The following is a 21408-nucleotide window of genomic DNA, read 5'->3' on the forward strand; positions in this document are numbered from 1 at the left end:
GAGTTAAAATGGAGGTTGAACAAAGAGGTTGACAGAGGAAAGCAGTGAAGATATCTCTGTGAGGATAATTTATTGTACTTGAGAGACTAATGAGTTTGAATGAGAGGCAAGAAGGGTGACACAGTGAGTTGCTCGAAGGAGGAGACAGTGCCAGAAGAATAGGCGACCTTGTAATAAATGCCACACCACTACAGTGACAGTCTTGGTGGGTCAAGTGTGGGAAGCATAGGGAAAATCATATCTTAAACCTGTTTTTTAATTTATTTTGGAAGGACTTTGCATTATTTGGACACTCAGATTTTTTAAAGGGTCGTAAGTTCACCTTGGACTGTCAAAAATCATGTCTTTTCTAGGAAATCACATGATTTCAGAGACCTGATCAGCATGGCTCTTGAAGCTGTTTGTTTGAACTGCAATTAGTTTAACTGCTGAGAAAAAATGGTTTAAAGGCTGGTTGTTTACTGGGAATCACCTGACAGAGGAGCTTTAAGTTTTGAACTTGTTGTTTTTGGGGGCTTACGGTGGGAACGAAGGCTACCCTAACTCGCTCACTCCTGCTTTGCCTAAAGTTGTTTGTGTGGTAATCAGCCTTCAGCCTTAGAATCCTCATCGGAGTATAACTTATCTGCTTTTGGAAACCTGCAAAGCTGAGGCAAGAAGAATTAATCCAGCTCTATATTCTCCTCTACGCTGAAGATCCATTGACAAGAACATCCAGACATCCACTGGGACCAGCTCGTGCTTCACATGTGGTAGCTCCAGATCGACAGCGTCGAAACCGTGCAAACCATATCCGTTATCTTATAAAGCCCATCGTCAACGCCCATCTCTGCAGAGATCCTACCTGTTTGTCATTGTTTGTGTGTCTATGCGTGTATGTGTTGGGGTATTTTAAAAAAGGAATATACTTCCAGAGCACAATTGTGTGTGTACTAATGCTTGCCATTTGCTTAAAAAAGTTTTGTTTTATAATGTCAATCATTCTGACTTTATTGAAAGCAGACTGGTTAAAGTCTCTTTTATTCTGTGTCTAACAGCGGTGGTAAATAATTAGCCATTTTGGTGAGGGAATTAAACTGTAAAGCTAATGGTGCAACTGCGGAGTAGTGGGACTAGATAAACTGCGCACTCTTTCCATCCTTGTCATAACAGAAGATATAGGCAGAAGGGAAAAGGTATCATTACCTCTCAGTTATGTGTCTGTTCAGGCCATAATGTTAATGTGTTAATGCAATCATCCACAATAAACTCATGGATAAGGCCTTGTTCACAAGCCACTGAACATTTTGGATGGAGATGGGAGCTGACCCACTGGAAGGGATCATAGGGTCTGCAATGGGAAGAGTGAGCTGGACAGGAAGGAGATTGGCAAGATTAGGCCCCAGCAGGCACATTTAGCAGGAAGGTCAACGGAAGAGCAGAATGAGGTAATTGGGGTTACTGCTTGTCATGAGGGGAGTGTAGAACAGCATGCCACGTGCAGCGCCGAGGTGAACCTAAAAATGAGAATTAAGCTACAACACAGAGCTACTTGCATGCTAAACCGCATACTGTGGACAGAGCTAAGCAATCCCATGATCAATAAATCAGATCAAAGCTCAACAGTCCTACTACAATTACAAAATTAATGAGGGGAGGGGAATCCATGAACACCCCCATCCTCAATAGTGGCAGAATCCAGCATGTTGAAAGGGTCTGGGATACTGATCGAAAGTCATGGTTGAGAGTATAATCTTGACTCGTCTATGAGACAACTCCAGCAATTTTGAGACAAGTGCTCAGATGTTAGTGAGGAAATCTTTGCAAAGTTGATTGACCCCGTGTGTTGCCATCATATTAAGATTGCTGGGTGAAACTGATGGAATTTGTCTGGTTTTATTCTTTTGCACTTTTTGTAGTGGTTTTCTACAACTTAGTGGCCTCCCAGGCAATTTCATAAGGCAGAGTCAACCACTTTCTGTGGGTGCCATCAGATCAGGACAGCAGGTAAGTATCAATGATGGGTTTTTAATGACAACCAGATGGTTTCATGCTAACCATTATTGATACTGGCTTTAAATTCCAGATTTATTTAACTAACTTGTTTTCATGGTGGAGCAAAAACTCAAGCCTCTAGGGCCAGGCTCCTGGATTCCTAATACAGTGGCATAACCATTCCTTAACTAGGGTTTAGTTTAATCGGTCACATTGATATGACCGGGCCAGTTAAGCTTCTGTGAAAATGGTGATTCCCAAGAACCCAAGAATTTAGGGGCAGCAGGGTGGCACAGTGGTTAGCACCGTTGTGTCACAGCTCCAGGGTCCCAGGTCCCGGCTTCTGTCACAGTCTGTGCAGAGTCTGCACATTGTCCCCACGTCTGTGTGAGTTTCCTCCAGATGCTCCGGTTTCCTCCCAAAGATGTGGTTAGGTGGATTGGCCATGCTAAATTGCCCTATGTGTCCAAAAAGGTTGGTGGGGTTTCTGGGTTATGGGGGTAGGGGAGGTGTGGGGTGTTATTTCCAAGGGCCGATGCAGACTCGATGGGCCGAACGGCCACCTTCTGCACTGTAAATTCTGTGTCTATGTTCCTGGGTTGATACAATTGCAACAATAGAAGGAGCTTCAGACCATTCAGGACAGAGCAGTCTCTTTGATCAGTGGCCCAGCTACTGGATTTAATGTCCCTCAGTCACCAGCCCCTGGAAAGAGCACGCCACTCAACCCCACCCTATCCCTGTAACCCAACCCAACCCTTTTGGACACTAAGGACAATTTATCATGGCCAATCCACCTAACCTGCACATCTCTGGACTGTGGGAGGAAACCGGAGCACCCGGAGAAAACCCACACAGACATGGGGAGAATGTGCAGACTCCACACAGACAGCGACCTAAGCCAGGAATCAAACCTGGGACCCTGGAGCTGTGAAGAAACTGTGCTAACCACTGTGCTACCCGAGTGAATCGGTGTAATCCTTTATCGCAGAGAGCTACAGCGGCTGGGTCGGTAAGTATGTCAAAGGCTGAGATAGACAGATTTTTAATCAGTAAGGGAATCAAAGGTTATGGGGATAGGCAGGAAAGTGGAGTTGAGGATTATCATCCGAAACCAGTCATGATCTCATTGAATGATGGAGCAGACTCAATGGGCCGAATGGCCTACTTCTGCTCTTATGTTTTATGGTCTAAGCAAGGCAGACGAGAATACCCATCATCATTTCTCAGCATTTTTCCAAGCAGCTGTACCCAATCTGCAGTTGAATCCACCAGCATCCATGGATACTAATTCAAATCAACATGTAATTTAGGAGAGCGGAGAGGCAAGTGGTGTAGTAGTATTGTCACTGGACGAGTAATCCAGAGACCCAGGGAAATGCTCTGGGGATACGGGTTTGAATCCCACCAAATCTGGAATCAAAAGTCTAATGAGGACCACAAAACATATTGTCAATTGTGGGAACAAAAACCATCTGGCTCACTGATGTAATTTAAGAGAGCTGAGAGCCAGTGGTATAGTAGTATTGTCACGGGATTTCCCTTTTTAGAAAGAAATATGCCATCCTTAGTGGTCTGGCCTACATGTGACTCCAGATCCACAGCAATGTGGTTGACTCTTATTTTCCCTTCAAAATGACCCAGCAAGCCACTCAGTTCGATCAAACTGCAAAGAAGTCTATAAGGAATGAAACCGCACAAATCACCCGGCATTGACCTACATACCGGAAACAATGACATGGAATTTTGCAAACAACAGGGTAGCTTTATGTACATCAATCTGCAAAGCAACCATCAATTGCAGACACTATCATTTATTGGAATTTGCTGAGCGTATCTTTTGCACTTCCATCAGATTTCATCAAGCAAATCCCTCACACTTCGGTTTCTATTAAGCAAAAATAAACCCAACCATTCTAGATTTTTGTTCCAAAAAAAATGAAAAACCATGTATTCCTCTTATCAACAAGAATGGTGAATTACTTTTGATGAATATAAAAACAATTGTGTTTCCTTGCCAAAATAATCCATTGTTCAAAAGATACCTCAAGGGAAAAATGTATTTAACTTGGACACCTTCTGTACAGTCCAACTAGAGATACAACTTCAAATAAAACATTTTGATGTCAAAACAGTGCATGCAGCAGGTACACAGTATTGAATTCATGTTTATTGCAAGAGGATAAATTTAAAAAGACTTACTTTGCAAATTTGACCAATGCAGCATTCCTAGGCACAAATCCAGTGTGGAATTGAATTTGAAACATCTTCATTGAAGTCATCTGAAATAAAATGGTCAGTCAATGTTTGCAAGTCTCTTGCAATTAAGTGTGGAGTTGAACCAGAATCTTGTGACTGAGGCAAGAGTGCTAGTAACTGAGCCACAGCTGACAGCAGTTTAAAAATAAACAAAAGAAGGGAAAGGGGAGGTGGTGGTGTAGTGGTAATGTCACCAGAATAGTAATCCAGAAGCCCAGACCAATGCTCTGGAAACATGGCTTTGAATCCCACGATGGCAACTGGTGGATATTAAATTCAGTTAATAAATCTGGAATTAAAAAGCTAGTCTCAGCAATAATGACGGAAACATTGTCGATTGTCATAAAAATCCATTTGATTCAATTATGTCCTTTAGGGAAGGAAATCTGCCATCCTTATCTGGCCTACACATGACTTCAGGCCCACAGCAACGTGGTTAAATGTTAATGGCTGTCTGAAAATGGCTACAAAGTCTACAAAAAAAGTGAAACCAGAAGGATCACCCGGCATTGATCTCATCACTGGAAACGACAATGGAAAATCCAGCCCTGTCCACCACTGATGCACAGTGGCTGCAGTGTGTACCATCTACAAGATGCACTGCAGGAACTCACCGAGTTCCTTCAACAGCACCTTTAAAACCCATGGCCGCGACCACCTGGAAGGATATGGGCAGCAGACACATGGAAACATCACCACCTGCAAGTTCCTCTCCAAGCCACACACCATCCTGACTTGGAACTATGTCACCGTTACTTCACTGTCACTAGTCAAAATCCTGGAACTCCCTTCCGAATAGCAGTGTGCGTGTACCGACAGCACATGGGTTGCAACAGTTCAAGGAGGCAAATTACCACTACCTACTCAAGGGCAATAAAAATGCTGGCCTAGCATGTGAGGCCTACATCCGATGGAAGAATTAAAAAATGTAGTATAACAGTGTTTTGGCACTGCAGGTATATAAAATGAAAAAGGTGTAAAGTAATTAAACCAGGAAAGAGAAAAAGAAATGTGCAAGTAAAACATTGGAACAGAACACAGGTCAGGGTGTGTGATCCAAATAAGGTTTCTTACAAATGCACAAAGTATAAGGGAAAAATGAACGAATTGCAGACATAAATTCATTTTGACAGGTACAACACGGTAGTCATTACGGAGATATGACTGCAAGGCATTTTGAAGTGGACACTAAATATACCAGGTTAGAATGTCTACAGGAAAGATTAGAAAATGGTAGAGAAGGAGTAGAGCTAGTGATTGAAAATGAAACCACTTCAGGATATAATGAGAGGCAGGCAGTGGAGACTTTATGGGAAGAATTAAGAAACAGAAAAGTATTTAATACTGTAGTGGGAATTGTGTATAGGTCCCCTGATAGCATCTATTAGGTGGTAGATTGAACAAATATAGACATTCGACAGGTATGCAGCAACGGCAGATTGGTTTTAATGATGGATTTCAACTTTCATATAGATTGCAAATAGCATTCTAACACACATCAGAAACGTAGCCAACTTCCGAGTAGCTTGGGATTGTTTTCTACAGCAATATACGCTTTAAGGGGTTATGCCACACTAGATTTAGCAACAAGCAATGGGTCATATTTACCCATTGAATCCTACAGTGCAGAAGGAGGCCACATGGCCCATCAAATCCACACCGACCCTCTGCAAGAGCACCCAATACAGGCCCAAACCCCCTCCTCAGCCTATCCCCGTAACCCCACCTAACCTACACGCCTTTGGATACTATGAGGAAAATTTAGCACGGCCAATCTACCTAACCTGTGCTTCTTTGGACTGTGGATGGAAACCAGAGCACCCAGAGGAAACCCACACAGACATGGGGAAAATATGCAAACTCTCCAGAGACAGTCACCCAAGACCGGAATTGAACCCTGGTCACTAGCGCTGTGTGGCAGCAGCGCTAACCATTGTGTCACTGTGCCGCTTACAACTTAATGATGCATGCACATTTATCTAATGGCAATCATAATCTGATTTGAGTTTAATGTAGTGGTTAGAAGTGAGAATAGAGAAACAGCTACGACGGTTTTAGATTTAGATATGGCTGACTTCAATACGATAAAGACATTTCACAGTAAACTGGGTAAATCTGTTAGTGGGTAAAAACAACAGAAATGAGTGGGACATGTTCAAAAATTATTTAATGTGGTATTATATCTCCAAGAGGGGCAAGAGCTCATCTGTAAAAAAAAACACAATCTTGGACAATTAAAGAGATAAGCAGCAATAGAATAGTACATATCCAGTGAATAGGAAAGATACAAACGGTGACAAATCAAAATAAGAGCTACAAAAAGGCAGGATGAAAAGAAACTTGCAAAAGCTGGCAAAATCAAAGAACATTATTACACTTACATAAGGAAAAAGAGAGCAGTGAGAAGCAATGAGAGCCGCTGAAAAACAGTAATATTGTCAATAGAAATAAGGAAATTATGGGGTTCCATCCCTGTAATTTAGACGGTTATGGGGTTATGTGATCAAAGTTTCCAAGATATTATGGGGAACAGAGAGGGTGGAAGAGAAAAATTATTTAAAAGAGTTGGGGAGTCCCAGACCTAGGAGCAAAGTCTTAGAGAATTAGAGCCAGAGCTTTCAAGGTTGAAATTAGGAAACATATCTACAAGCAGAAGTTGGAACTCTTCAGCAAATCACAACTGATACTAGAACAATTGTTCAATTAAGAACGCGATTGATAAATTTTTGTTAACCAAAGTATTCTGGAACATAAGGCAACGGTGGATATTATGGTGTGTGGTTACAGATCTGCCCCAATCTCATTGAACGGTGGAACAAGCTCAAGGGGCTAAATGGTCTACTCCTGTTCTTCAATTCTTGTTTATGGAAGTGCCTAGTTTGGTAATCCTCACCTCAAACACTTCTTAGAGGAAAAACAACCATATGAAAAAAATATATTCACTAAATCAATTTCCACATGTCCGTCTCCTCTTCCTTGTGTGTCGGCATTAGAGAGTGAATGCAGATTTTATTAGCAAGCAAGAAACTGAAGTTAAATTATTTTGCAGAATTAACAAGTGTTACATCATCGTGACCAGAGTTACCGAATGAAGAAGAATTGGTTGGTTTATGTATACCTTTGCCTGCAGTCGTCCTCCAAGTGTTGATCTGGCATGAAAGATCACAATGAGGACATCACCTTGAACATTTAAACCCAGCGGAATTATTGCCTTGCCATCTTCCATTTTAAATTCCCTGAAAGAAACAGATGTCAGGTAATCCCTTCCGCACAATACACTAAGGTTCAATCTAATTTTATTTATTTTTTAAACGCTATCACAAATCATTTGAGATTAGTATTTTTCAAGTTAAACAATCTGACAAATCCAGTGCTAAATGGGCTGATTGATTTATTAGCTACAACGTCCAGTCATGAAAAATAACGTTTAGGATACGTCATGTTGCTGGGCCAGTGTCATCATGACCAAGCCATAAACTGTCCTCATCTGGCACCATTACTTATGCACTTCCAAGAGAAGAGGTTAGTAATCATGTCTAGAAAACCTGAGCCAATCTTTGCCCTTTTCAGCTTGTGTACACTGGGACTAATATTTGCCTTCAAATCAATAAAAGGCCAATTTGAGTTGACTCGAAGTAACAACTTACATTTATATCCCATGATGCTTCACAAAATCAAGGAGCATGGGAGAAAAAGGGGAGGATAGGTAACTGAAGATAGAATCAATGAATTAAGTGTGTCCTCTCTGGTCAGTCTGGAGCAGCGCACTATGAAGAAGTCCACATAGCTCCGTTCTATCAAACTCATCAATGTGATGTACTAGTATATTAATCCTATATTAAACACTTTATAGCTGAATGAGTTTGCTACTGTAGTGGAAACACATGGATAGTTTTGTCCTGAACAAACCTGCCTCTGCAAAGTTGCACCTTTTAGGCCGAAGGAGTGATGAGACTTTAATTCCATCAGTCCAGCTGTGTTGCAACAGACAAAGATCGCCTGGGCACAGAGAATGAGTTTAGCCCTAAATTATAAACTGTGACCTCTCATCCAAGCTTCCCCGACCAGCAGAAATAGTTTCCCTCTGCCCACGCTATGTTCCCCTTAATATGAAAATTTTGATCAAATTATCTCTTAATCTTATAAATACCAGAGAATAAAGTCATGCCATTTCCTTATGTTAATTGACAACATTACCATGATTAGTTTTAATGGGTTTACAATGCTCCAGACCACCCTCTTTTTCCTAATTATGAAAACGTTTTGTCTTGATTTCATTTCACATTGCACTTTTCGTAACTCATACTATTTTGTCACCTTTTGCCATTCTTTGCATCCTTCCCACTTGCCAGGACCTTTTTATATGATTTTTCTTTAAATTTTATGTTGTTGTTTACCTTTGTGGTTGCCCATGGCTGTCTTCTTTGGCAAGTACAGCTCTTGGCCTTTCAGGGTAAAAACTGGCTGTGTATCATAAAATATTCTTTTGAACACCTCCCATTGATCTTCTGTTGTTCTACCCATGAACAAATTTTTCCAGTTTATTGTGGACAGTGTATGTCTCATCATAGTAGTTGTGTTGTATTTTCCCTTTTTGGCCAACACTTTCAACTCAATCATATTATGATTGTTATTATATAAACTGCCAATAAGCTATAGACAACTGGATAAAAAGGAATATTTACCTCAATTTATCATATTCTTCAGATGTGGTAATCACTCGTTCATCACCCACATATATCTCGCAGAATGGGCGGCTAGCATTGCGTTGTTTATTAAATAAAGGAACAGGCGTCATCACGATCGATTTGATCAGGATAGATTTGTTATGGGGGATTATAGGCTCTTCAGCCATCATGTCACACATGTATTCTACATACCTATAAACACAAGGGAAAAGACACAAATTATCTCGTAGCACGGAGGTAATGTATAGAGCTCCCATTAATGTATATGTTAGAAACTGATAATATATTTTTCCAGCACAATCACAAGCTGGTCAGTCTGAATGTTCCACTGTCAATGAATTTATCCAAGGACTTACTCATACTCCATAATTATGGTTATTAATGCAATTAAACTTCTGTTCCAGGTATTTGAATTAAACACAGACATCCCATAGCTTTGCTCATGGTCAATCAGAGGGATATTAAATTAAGGATCACTAAGTTCGATCTCTTGCGCAAATGCTCCTGGAGAAAATGAAAAACAGAATTCTCTAATTTCCTGCATCTGTGCTTCATTCTCTCGTGCTCTCTAATACTGTGTATATATTTACCAGCAACTCACAATGGTTCTGATGCATTTTTCATTGTGCAAGCGGTCTATGAATATTTTTCTCACTGCTTTTATCCCTTTACTATCCGATGTTTGCTTTAATTCCATTTATTTTCCATTCTGTCTCTATGGCTTTCAAACATGTTGCATCATCTATGTAGTAGAGCAATCGGCCCAAGGCCTGGTCCTCGGTTCATTTCTCCACACTTTCTTATTCAGTTGCCTGTAAGAATCCTCCATTTTCAATTTCAAGTTCTTTTTTCAAGGAGTGTGAGCATCCCTAGCAAAGTCTGCATTTATTGTCCATCCCTAATTTCCCTTAAACTAACTGGCTTGGTAGGCTATTTTAGGGGTCATTCAATAGTCAACCACATTGCTATAGTTCTGGAGTCTCATGTACACCAGGCCAGGTAGGGACATCAGTGAATCATATGGGTTTTTATAACAATCGATGGTAGTTTCATGGTGATCTTTCCTGAGGCTAGCTTTCAGTTCCAGATTTTTGATCAATTGAATTTAAATTCAATCATATCCGGTTTCAGGGCGAGCATGACTGGAAAATCCTGTCCAGTCTTTGGATGCCCCCTTTTCCTAAGGTCCATATTTCAGTCCTTTACAACAAGATACCCAAAAACAAAGGGCACAATCTTCCCAAAACGGAACAAAGTCCCCAAACGACCGCATGCTTGCAGTGCCAAGAAACACAGGGCCGAGGGCGCACATAGCCCCGTTTTTAACAACGGGGCACTCCGCTCGCTGGAACTCCACGTTGTAGCAGCAGATCAGGACGCCATTTTGAAATGGCGTCCCAATCTCCGAGGCCCACAAATAAATCCCCAACCTCCCCCAGCTCAAACGCAATATGGGAGGGTCCCCTGCACCTCCCAACTGGTGGGCAACCCCGGCCCAATCACACGTACACAGAAAATGCTAGCTTGACACCTTGGCAGTGCCAACCTGGCACCATAGCAATGCCAACCTGCCAGGTGGCACCAGCAATGGCAGGGCATCACACTGCCCAAAGGGCATACAGTTGGGGACCTCAAATCCTCTTGGAGACTGCCACAAGTGCCGTTCCGTCTGATCCCCATGTGTGGGGACCAGTAGCAAATGGCGCTCACGTGAGGAAAAGGAATTGAATCCCAAAACCTCAGGTACCTTTGGAATCTGCATATTAGAGTAAGGCATTCTGCCTTGCTCTAATATGCAGATTTGCCAAAATCTGATCCCGCCCATTGTGGGAGCAATTCCCCTTGCAATGCCTCGCTAGATTGCATTGAATCTTGCGAGGTGTTGCGAGCCGGGTGGATCCCAGGAATGGGTTTCCCGGCTTTCACCGGCCACGCTGCGCCGTGGCGAGCTGCTTTTCCACTGCAGCATGGCCAGAAGATTGCGCCCACAGTCTTTATGCTTCTTTTCTTAAGATTTCTATTTGTTCCTATGCTGAGTAATTCTTTATATTTGGAAAATGCATTCTTTGCCATTACTATTCTAGCTCCAGATTTCTTTAGGTTCGTAGCGATCTTCTGTCAAGATGCTTCCGAGGTACTTAAATTTCACCCGTGCAGTGATTTTTAACCTTGCATACCCAGGAATAGCAGCATCTGCCAGAGTGGAATAAAAGCAAAATACTGTCAATGCTGCAGACCTGAAATAAAAACAGAAACTGCTGGAAAAACTCGGCAGGTCTGGCAGCATCTGTGGAGAGAGAGAGAGAGAGAGAGAGAGAGAGAGAAAGAAAGAGAGAGAGAAACAGTTCATGCAGACATTATAGGAAGGATGTGGAAGCTTTGGAAAGGGTTCAGAGGAATTTACTAGGATGTTGCCTAGTATGGAGGGAAGGTCTTACGAGGAAAGGCTCAGGGAATTGAGGTTGTTTTCGTTAGAGAGGAGAAGGCTGAGAGGTGACTTAATAGAGACATATAAGATAGTCGGAGGGTTAGATAGGGTGGACAGTGAGAGTCTCTTTCCTCGGATGGTGATGACCAACACGAGCGGACATAGCTTTAAATTGAGGGGTGGTAGATATAGGACAGATGTCAGAGGCAGTTTCTTTACTTAGCGAGAAGTAGGGGTGTGGAACGCCCTGCCTGCAACAGTAGTAGACTCGCCAACTTTAAGGGCATTTAAGTGGTCACTCGATAGACATATGGATGAAAATGGAATAGTGTAGGTCAGATAGGCTTCAGTTGGTTTCACAGGACGGCGCAACATCAAGGGCCGAAGGGCCCGTACTGCGCTGTAATGTTCTATATTCTATGTTTTGAGTCAAATATGACTCTTCTTCCAAGCACATTTCCCAAGGAGAGTCATACTGGACTCGAAACATAACTACTTGAAACGTTCATACAAGACATTGTGGAAGCAACAAGGGAACAAGCAACAAAGATCTTGCTTTGTTTAATTAATTTGCATTATTTGTTAATCACATAGTTAGGGATCCTCTGGGAAAGAGTAATCATATGGCAACATTTCACATTTGCTTGAATGATGTACCTCAGTCTCAAGCTGGAGTACTGAATTTAAATATAGTCAATTACATAGATATGGAGCTGGGTTAGATGAGAACATCGGACATAGCAGGAGTAGACCATGCAACCATTTGAGCCTGCTCCACCATTCAATACAATTATGGCTGATTTTCTACTTCAGCTCGACTTTCCTGTCCTTTCACCATAAACTAGGTAAAAACGCTCCTAGAGAAAAGAGATTCATTCACCTGTGGCGAACTGAAACGTTTAAGTATGGCATTAATTTTAAAGAGGCTTATAACATTGCTACGAGCAGCAGGGTATCATAGAGGGTAGCACTTTTGCTTCACAGCTCCAGGGTGCCAGGTTCGATTCCTGTCTTGGGTCACTGTGCGCAGTCTGTGTGGATTTCCTCCGGGTGTTCCGGTTTCCTCCCACATTCCACTGTACCACCCTGCCACCCAGGGATCTCATGAGAGTGAGGAACTTAAGATAATTAATTTCAGTACAGAACAGAAACATTATTGCAAAAAGTAACAGAACTAAAGGTTGACAAACTCCTGGACCTGATGGCCTATATCCTATATTTCCAAAAGAGGTGGCTGCAGAGATAGTGGATGCACTGGTTGTGATCTTTCAAAATTTCCTAGATTTTGGAATGGCCACAGTACATTGGAAGACACCAAATGTAGCATTATTATTCAGGAATGGAGAGAGAGAAGATAGAGAACAACAGGCCAGTTAGCCAGACTTCAGTTCTCAAGAAAATGCTAAAATCCATTATTAACAAAGTTGCTACAAGGTACTTAGAAAATCAAAATATGATTAGACAGAATGCTTTATGAAAGGGTGGGTTAAGAATTAGATAATAGTTAACCAGTTGTATTTGCTGTATATTTCATGATAGTTATTGTTATTAATAAAAATTAACTGTTTGAATTTACAAACCTGGTGACTGTAGTTATTGGGCAGCCATAGACCAGAGACTTTGGGGATTTTCTAAGAATTATTTGTTAGTTTCAATTGTGTTGCGACTTCGAGTCAACTGGGGCTGGAATTGATCGGGCACTAGACCGGTGGTCATAGCAATTTTGAGGATCTTATTAAATGATGGTGCATGTTCAAGGGGCTGAATGGTCTTTTCTTGTATCTACCTTCCATGTTTTTAAGAAAAGACAAAAAAAGACAAGTAACCTGTACCCCAATTTCTAAGAGCGGCACAAATGCCATGTTAATTTTCTTATCTTCTATTGTTTTTACCTGCAAAACTTAACACATTACTCTGTATAACAATGTTTGCTGCTTAACATGATCCTCCCAATAGCTGTATCTTATAAAATCAAATGAAGAGTACCTTTTGTGAGAAGGCCAGATACCAGGTGGTGACCTCTTCATACTGAACATGTACACTGCAGCTTCAGCAGTGGTGAAGAGACGACAAAAGCACAGAAAAGAACAGACCACCACTGCAGATGCTGCTCGGCCATCCTGTTGTGAAAGATTTGAATAAAAGTCCATAGAAATTAAAAAAGTGCACTTGTGCATATCATCCAAATCCAGGTAAATAATATCAAGAGCTGAGCACATTGTAGGGCATTCTCACCAGTTCGGGCACATAAATATTGATGCTGCAACCCAGTGTTTGTGATTATCTTCCCATCCCTATCTCCAGGGCAAATGGAGCTACTGCATCTAATGCTGCAAAGCATTCCATCCTCCGGTTAAGAGCCAGTGCCAATCGCTTATCAAACAGACTCAGGACTTCTAATGATAGTCAGACACACCAGTGCTGGCGGTGACAATATTCTTATTTATGGGTAACAGCACTTGTATATTTCTAATAAAATCTCAACATTAATTTTCAGCAAAATTGAAAGATACCGTGCTTTTCCCATCTTTGTTATCCAATGTCAGCATACACTGCAGTGTGAAGCTCCATTTAGCCAATTCCAGTAATGTGCCTTAATGCCCAACTTAAGGACTGCAACCATTATAACATCAGACCCATACTAATTTGGTATCAAATTAGGGACAATTTTGTGTCCCATTGAGATTGCCCAAATTTCAACCAGGGGTTAAATCAAACCCAGGTCTAAGAGATTCCAGTGATTAAACCCATGACATGACCAATTATCTAACAATTGCTATAAACTGGGGTGTTTCTACAGATGCAAATTACACCAATTCTACCATTTTGCCTCCTACATTAAATCTGCCCCAGTTCAGTGCTGGCAGCATTTGCTAGCCTCTGGCTTCGGCTCCTCAAACTTCAAAATTACCACCCAGAAATTAGTCAGAAAGTGTAAAGTTTTACCACACTGATCAACCAACTTCCTCCCTCACATCCAGTTTGTTACTGAGACTATTTTCCTTCCACCCCTTCAACATCTGAAGGTTCAACTTCTCAACAGTCTCCCAGTCAGCTACACTATCTCAATCCCTCTTGTGCATGTCTATTGAAAACATTAGTTTACTTCCTCACGAAGTCCTGTATTCTCATCACCCCATCCTCTCCAAACAACAGCGAATAGATTTCCCAATTCTTGTTCTCACTTGCAAATCTCTCCACATTCGTGTCTTTCTCTACCTTAGTGATTCTCTTTTGCCTTACTAACTCGTTATACATCCTTAATCCTCTAACACTAGGCTTCTCCTGCTCCTGCCTTTCCTTCACTCCATTGTTGGTGCTCACATGTTCAGCCAGTGTTCCTATCTGCTGAACTTCATCCCAGTTCCTTCTGGTTTTCCTACTTCCTTCCTGCTTTTAACACCACTGCAAAGCCTTCTCTTCAACATTGTCAATGCTTCTCCTCTTCTTCCATCTTTCCTCCTACTCAGAATGCAATCACGTTCCTGTTAATGTACATATTTTGAGATGATATGCCATCATGCACATGAGGAGCAATACAGAAATCAAACTTGATATAAATTGGTTGAATTTCCTATGAGATAAATTAGTGTTTATATTGGATTATTCAGATTTTTCAAAGATATTTATTGATGCAGAACATCTATTCATCTTAATTTATCCATACAGAAAGAAATTACAGTTCCCAAGTGTCACATTTAATTGCTACTTGAATTATTTCAGGATTGTTTGCTTCCAATACTATCTCAAAATACATACCAAGAACTCCTTGTATGAAGAACTAACCTTTTACTATTTGAGCTTGATTCACCTTGTCCTACTAGTTTAAAGTAATGAGAATATTTTTCTATTTCTTCAAACTATCATATAAACCTCTATAAAATCATCAGATGTCCCCTTTCAAACTATGTCTTTTGACCCATCATAAAAACACACTTCTGCAATACTTACAAGGCAATGGACAACACAAATGTTCTTCTGATCTTGTTTCAGCCACAAGTGCATATTCCTGCAAATGTTGTACAAGTTCTGCAGACTTGGGGCACGTCGTGACGGCCAGCCACATTCAGAAACCTATGGTTATTAAAGGCAGAGCAAATCTTTTACTCATGTGCTTTAATAAATTCTGAAAATATCTTCATGACTTGTATCTAAATACAAGCCTAAGCACTGCTGTATCAGTTTACTTGTTCAAGCATCACATCTACCAATGTAAAGAAAGTATATTTTAATTTATACCAGTGAATTTTTGGGAGGAGGATTATGTGGCTCTATAGTCAGGTTTGTGAGTTCAAGTTCAACTTCAGCAACATGCGCATGAATTCTAGGCTGCACTTCAGTGTAGTACTGAAGGAGTGCTGCACTAACAACAGGTGCTGTTTCTCAGATGAGACATAAAACAAAAGCCTCCATCCTACCTCTCAGATGGACATGAAATATCCCATGACACTACTGATTTGATTTATTGTCACATGTACCAAGGTACAGTAAAAAGTATTGTTCTGCGTACAGTCTAGGCAGATCATTCCATACATGAAAAAACATAGGACATATGATAAATACACAATGTAAATACATAGACATAGACATCGGGTGAAGCATATGGAGTGTAGTACTACTCAGTAGAGAAGATATGCAGGAAGAATAGTTCAGTCCATAAGAGGGTCATTCAGGAGTCTGGTAACAGTGGGGAAAAAGCTGTTTTTGAATCCGTTAGTGCGTTTTCTCAGACTTTTGTATCTTCTACCCGATGGAACAAATTGGAAGAGAGAATAATCCGGGTGGGAGGGGTCTTTGATTTTGCTGCCCGCTTTCCCCAGGCAGCGGGAGGTGGAGATGGAGTCAATGGATGGGAGGCGAGTTGAGTGATACACTGGGCTGTGTTCTCGACTCTCTGTAGTTTCTTACGGACTTGGGCCGAGCAGTTGCCATACCAGCTGTGCTGCAGCCAGACAGGATGCTTTCTATGGTGCCTCTGTAAAAATTGGTAAGAGTCAATGTGGACATGCCGAATTTCCTTAGTAACCTGAGGAAGTATATGCACTGTTGTGCTTTCTTGGTCATAACGTCGACATGTTGGACCAGGACAGATTGTTGGTGATGTGCACAACTAGGAATTTGAAGCTGTCAACCATCTCCACCTCTGCACCAGTGATGCAGACAGGGGTGTGGACAATACTTTGCTTCTTGAAGTCAATAACCAGCTCCTTAGTTTTGCTGATGTGACAATATGTGTATTGTAATAATAATGAAGGGTTAACAATTCACTGTAACTACATTCAACCACTAGTTGGCGATCAAGCTCATACACGTGGATCACATGATACTCTTGATTCGGGAAGACGGTTGTTAGGCAAGATGGAGAATAGTCGTGTTATCAGGAGCTCTGCAGTTAGAATCATAGTTTAGTCAATCTGTAACCTTTTATATCTTATCAAGCAAGTCGAATTTATTTAGTTGTAGTGAAAATAAATTAGCTTTGTTCAATACATCGCTTGATGTAGTGGGAGACACTACACTTCAAAGCCATCCTCATTAAGAAATCAATGAACTCCTCAGCTGACATTGAGGGAGAGTTTGTTGTTGTTACACCATGCCACTCGGTTCTCCATCGTCCTCCTTTACTCTGACTCATCATGGTTCAAGATCCGATCCGCTACAGTCTTGTCATCAGCAAACGTGCAGATGGAGTTGGAGTCAAATTTTGCCACACAGTAGTGTGTGTATAGAGTGTATAGTAGGGGGCTGAGTACCCAGTCTTGCGGGGCCCCGGTATTGAGGACTATCGTGGAGGAGGGGTTGGCGTTTATCCTTACTGATTGAGGTCTTTGGGTCAGGAAGTCGAAGATCCAGTTGCAATGGGAGGAGCCAAGTCCTAGGTTTTGGAGTTTTGATATGTATGAGCTTGGCTGGGATGGGAGTCTGACGTAGGAGCCCTTGCTGTCGAGATGCTCCAGGGATGAGTGTAGGGTCAGGGAGATGCTGTCAGCTGTCGACCGGTTGTGGCAGTATGCGAATTGCAGTGAATCATGGCATTCTGGGTATGGAGTTGATGTGTCTCATGACTAACCTCTCAAATTAACGGTAGTTAATTTAAAAAAAGTTAGTTAAAAAAAAAGTTAGTCATTGAGGCATTCTTCCTGGTTCTTCTTGAAGCAGATGGGATCTCGGAACGGAATAGGAAGAAGTTGAAGATGCCCCCAAACACACCCGGCAGTTGGTCCGCGCAGGATCTGAGTGCACGACCAGGGGCTCCGTCAGGACCCATTGCTTTCTGAGGGTTCACTTTCAAGAAGGCCGATCTGACTTTGGAAGGGTGTGTCCGAGGCTGCTGCGGTAATTGATAACAGTTTGTTGGTTTCCTGCTTGAAACAAGCATAGAATGCATTGAGTTCATCGGGGAGGGGTGCACTGCTGCCGGAGATTCTATTCGGCTTTGGAGCCCGTCATGTTGTTTAAGGCTTGCCACAACCAACGAGAGTCCGTGTCACCAGTCTACGACTCTAAGCTTAGTCTGGTATTGTCTCTTGACATCCCGGATGTCTTTGCCGAGGTCATACCTGGATCTCTTGTATAGGTCTGGGTCGCCTGTCTTGAACTCCTCAGACCTGGCCTTCAGTAGGGAGTGAATCTCCTGATTAAACCATGGGTTCCGGTTGGGGTACTACCTTCTTCGGCACGCAATCATCTACGCACTTGTTGATGAAGTCTGTGACGGTGGTGGGACACTCATTTAGGTTGGGCGCTGAGTTCTTGAATAGGGACCACTCCACAGACTCTAAGCAGTCATGTAGGAGTACTTCTCTTGCCTTGGACCAGTATTGCACAGCCTTCTTAACCGGAATCTGCCGCTAAGTTTCTGCTTGTATGCTGGGCGAAGGAGCACTGTCTTATGGTCCGATTTTCCAAAGTGCAGTCGGGGGGATGAATCAGTGGTCGACATCCTTGATGCTTATGTAACAGTGGTCAAGGATGTTGCCGCCCCTGGTGGGACAGGAGAAATGTTGGTGGAATTTTGGCAATACACTCGAGATTGGCATGGTTGAAGTACCGAGCCACAATGAACAAGGCCTCGGGGTATTCTGTCTCATTTTTATTTCTAGCGGAGTACAATTCATAAAGAGCATGGGGAATTGTCACATGGTTTCCTGGCCAGTATTTAATATAGCAACGAACACAAATAAGAAATTGATTATCTCTTTGCTGTTTGCAAGGCTATGTTGTTGCAAATTGGTTGCCACATTTTTAACATGGCAACAGTAACTACTCTTCAAAAGTGAAAGCGGTTGGCGATGTCTTTTGGCCATGAAAGTCACTGCATAAATGCAAGTCTGTCGTTCTTTCGTTGGAATCACCTATTTAGACACACCACTGCAGCATAATGATTCTGAGCTTTGGACAGGATATACAAAACTGATCAAGTTCACCCTGTGGCAAAATTAACCTCTATACTTAATATTAGAGTGTATGATTAAAACAAGTAGCAATTCTTTAAGCCTATTATTAACAAATATTTGCAGTTGAAACTGCTGCATTGGGCAGACTAAGGACCAGAAATGAGCTTTTCACTTCAAATTATGTGTTACATTCCATCTATTATATTCCAAAGATGTAAAATAATTTCTCTGATGGATTAATAGACTTGTGTAATACTGTACTACATAAAACAAGGTGGTTCAGGCTGATCCGATAATCTGGACTGAGTTAATCCATGTCAGCTGTATGACAAGGACTGATAATTCAAGTGATCTCTAGAGTGATAAAATGAGGGAATAAAGTTAGATAACCTTACACCTATTCGCTAATTGGTGACACATGTTGATACATGTGGATGTCAGGTGAGCTTGGGATCAGATTCTGCTGCAATAATCTCAACAGGCTGCCTTGGCACATCCATGGATAACTATCATTTTTATGTGAGGAATTTGAAAGCTGAATTTACGTCGTCTTTGAATGCGACTTCAGGAGAGGAAAAATACAAAGTTGGTGGATAAAAGATAACACAATATAACTCTTGACGTATAAACATTTGTTGTTGCAATTTTCCAAAATTAGTGGCTGTACAAATAAAGTTCCCTTTAACAACTTCACATTTGAAAACAGTAAATATACTAGGCTGGATTCTCCCTTCCTGAGGATAAGTGCCGACCCCAACGGAGGATCCGTGGTGTTTCACAACGGGAAGATCGGCATGAAATCCTGATTCTGGTACCGATGAGGGGCGAGCACCAACGCCGCACAAAATACCCTCAGAAAGCTCAGAAACCAGTCAGAGAATCACCGGGTCCCGGGCCACACATGCGCAGGGCTGACAGGCTGCAGCTGCGCACGCCTACACCCCCCAAACACGCACTGTTTGCGCTGGAAAACATGGCGCCGGCCGTGCTGGACCGCGTACCTGCCCATCCCGACCCCACAGCCCACCTCCTGGCCACCCACAACCACTCTCCCAGCCAGCGGCACGGATCTCAGCGGAGTGTGGCGGCACTGAACACTATCCAGCTCTCACTCCAGGCTCCTAACCGCGGGGACCACAGGTGGCCTGCATCGTCGGGAACTCGGGCCATCGGAAGCGGAGCATCATGGGTGGATGGGCTGATGACGCTTCAACGGGGTTGCGACTGCGGGCGGCGCGTGGCCCAATGACGCCGAATTGGAGGGGGTGGAGCATCGCGAACTGGCGTCAAACCTGCGCCTGCCCCGATTCCATCGTCATTCCGTAGCCATTCGCCGCCCAATCGCAGTATTCGATTTCAGCATCGGGCTACGGAGAATCCCGCCGACTGTATTGTGTTCAGCAACCAAGTTACCCACTGACCATCAGTGTTGTCAATTCGAAAAGTCTGATATAGTCAGAACAAAATAGTAACACTATTGAGATTGTTCATCTTTCCTTCTCAAGTTCCATTTTAATGCAAACGATCCTTCTCATAATAATATTTTCAGCTAATCATCTCATACGTCTAGCAGTTGCGCCTTTCAACAGAAAGCAATATCAGCTAATAAAAGATAGAAATATAAAATTTCTTTCAGACACCTTAATTGTTAATTTTAGAAGTGCTGCAGTTGAGAGATTTGCCTTGAAGATGTAAACTCGCATTTGCAATAAAAAATTTAACATTAATTTCAATCGTGTAATATCTCATTCCAAATCTAAAGCAACTTTATAGTTTATTCATTAAAATGCAATAAACCAGTGCATTTTGTTTCGATTCCCTCAACATTTTCCCTTAAGATTCGGTATGCAGCTTTATTTTAAGAACATAACAAGCACATCCATGGTTTTTGTTTTAAAACAAGAGGCACAATTCTAAACTGACAATTGAAAACCAGTTGGCTGGCCAATTCCCACATTTAAAAGTGTCCAATAAGATGTCGTCCACAGCAATCTGCGGCTCGATTTTGGTTTATGGAAAATTCAACCCAACAGCCACTTGCCAATCATATCATTATACTTGCAGCCACACTGAATTGGGCAACAAAACACAAAGATGACAGAAGCAGCCATTAATTATACAACATCATTTCAAATATGTATGTCATTTTGTATGGAAAAAATGAATTCCGTATGGAAAAATGAATTAAGTTTAAGAATACAAGGTTTAAGCAGAGCAATGAAGATATCTTATTTCAATTCACCTTTTACATTTGTTATACATACCCGGTTATGGAATTTGGAGGATCTGTAGGTTCGTTGCGAGAGATTGTATACTGCGTAATGTCCTGGATGGCGGGAATCTAGAAACAATCTAACATCTTCAATGTTGTTTTTGATTGCGGACTCCACACCTTCAGCTGGAAATGACATAACTGGGGGGGAAAGTACAAAATATATTACAAATACTAGGCATAGAACTGCATATTATTAAATTACAATGAATTCAAATGACTTCAGAACTCCATAATTGGATTACTGTCTTGTGCTCACTAGTGTTTATTATTCTCTGTGGGGAACATTTATGCGAGAATTGTAATTAAAATGATTACTCCGTAATTATTGCTCAATATTGCAGGAGCTAATTCAGAACCTGCTTATTGTGGATTACCCATTAATTGTGC

At 41.8% G+C, this 21408-nt stretch overlaps 1 protein-coding gene across 6 annotated transcripts in view; it reads right to left on the minus strand.

Moving 5' to 3' along the window:
* gak (cyclin G associated kinase) overlaps positions 1 to 21408 on the minus strand; it is a 191587-nt gene that overhangs the window by 48241 nt on the left and 121938 nt on the right. For all 6 annotated transcript variants that reach the window (XM_038804411.1, XM_038804413.1, XM_038804410.1 and 3 more), the window contains 6 exons: positions 21011 to 21159; positions 15301 to 15423; positions 13336 to 13469; positions 8919 to 9113; positions 7352 to 7469; positions 4177 to 4256 (listed from right to left, as the gene is read on the minus strand). In XM_038804411.1, coding sequence (XP_038660339.1) covers positions 4177 to 4256; positions 7352 to 7469; positions 8919 to 9113; positions 13336 to 13469; positions 15301 to 15423; positions 21011 to 21159 — 799 coding nt within the window. The remainder of the gene's footprint in view (positions 1 to 4176; positions 4257 to 7351; positions 7470 to 8918; positions 9114 to 13335; positions 13470 to 15300; positions 15424 to 21010; positions 21160 to 21408) is intronic.

Source organism: Scyliorhinus canicula, chromosome 8 (genome assembly GCF_902713615.1).
Source record: "Scyliorhinus canicula chromosome 8, sScyCan1.1, whole genome shotgun sequence".
Classification (NCBI taxonomy): Eukaryota; Metazoa; Chordata; class Chondrichthyes; order Carcharhiniformes; family Scyliorhinidae; genus Scyliorhinus; species Scyliorhinus canicula.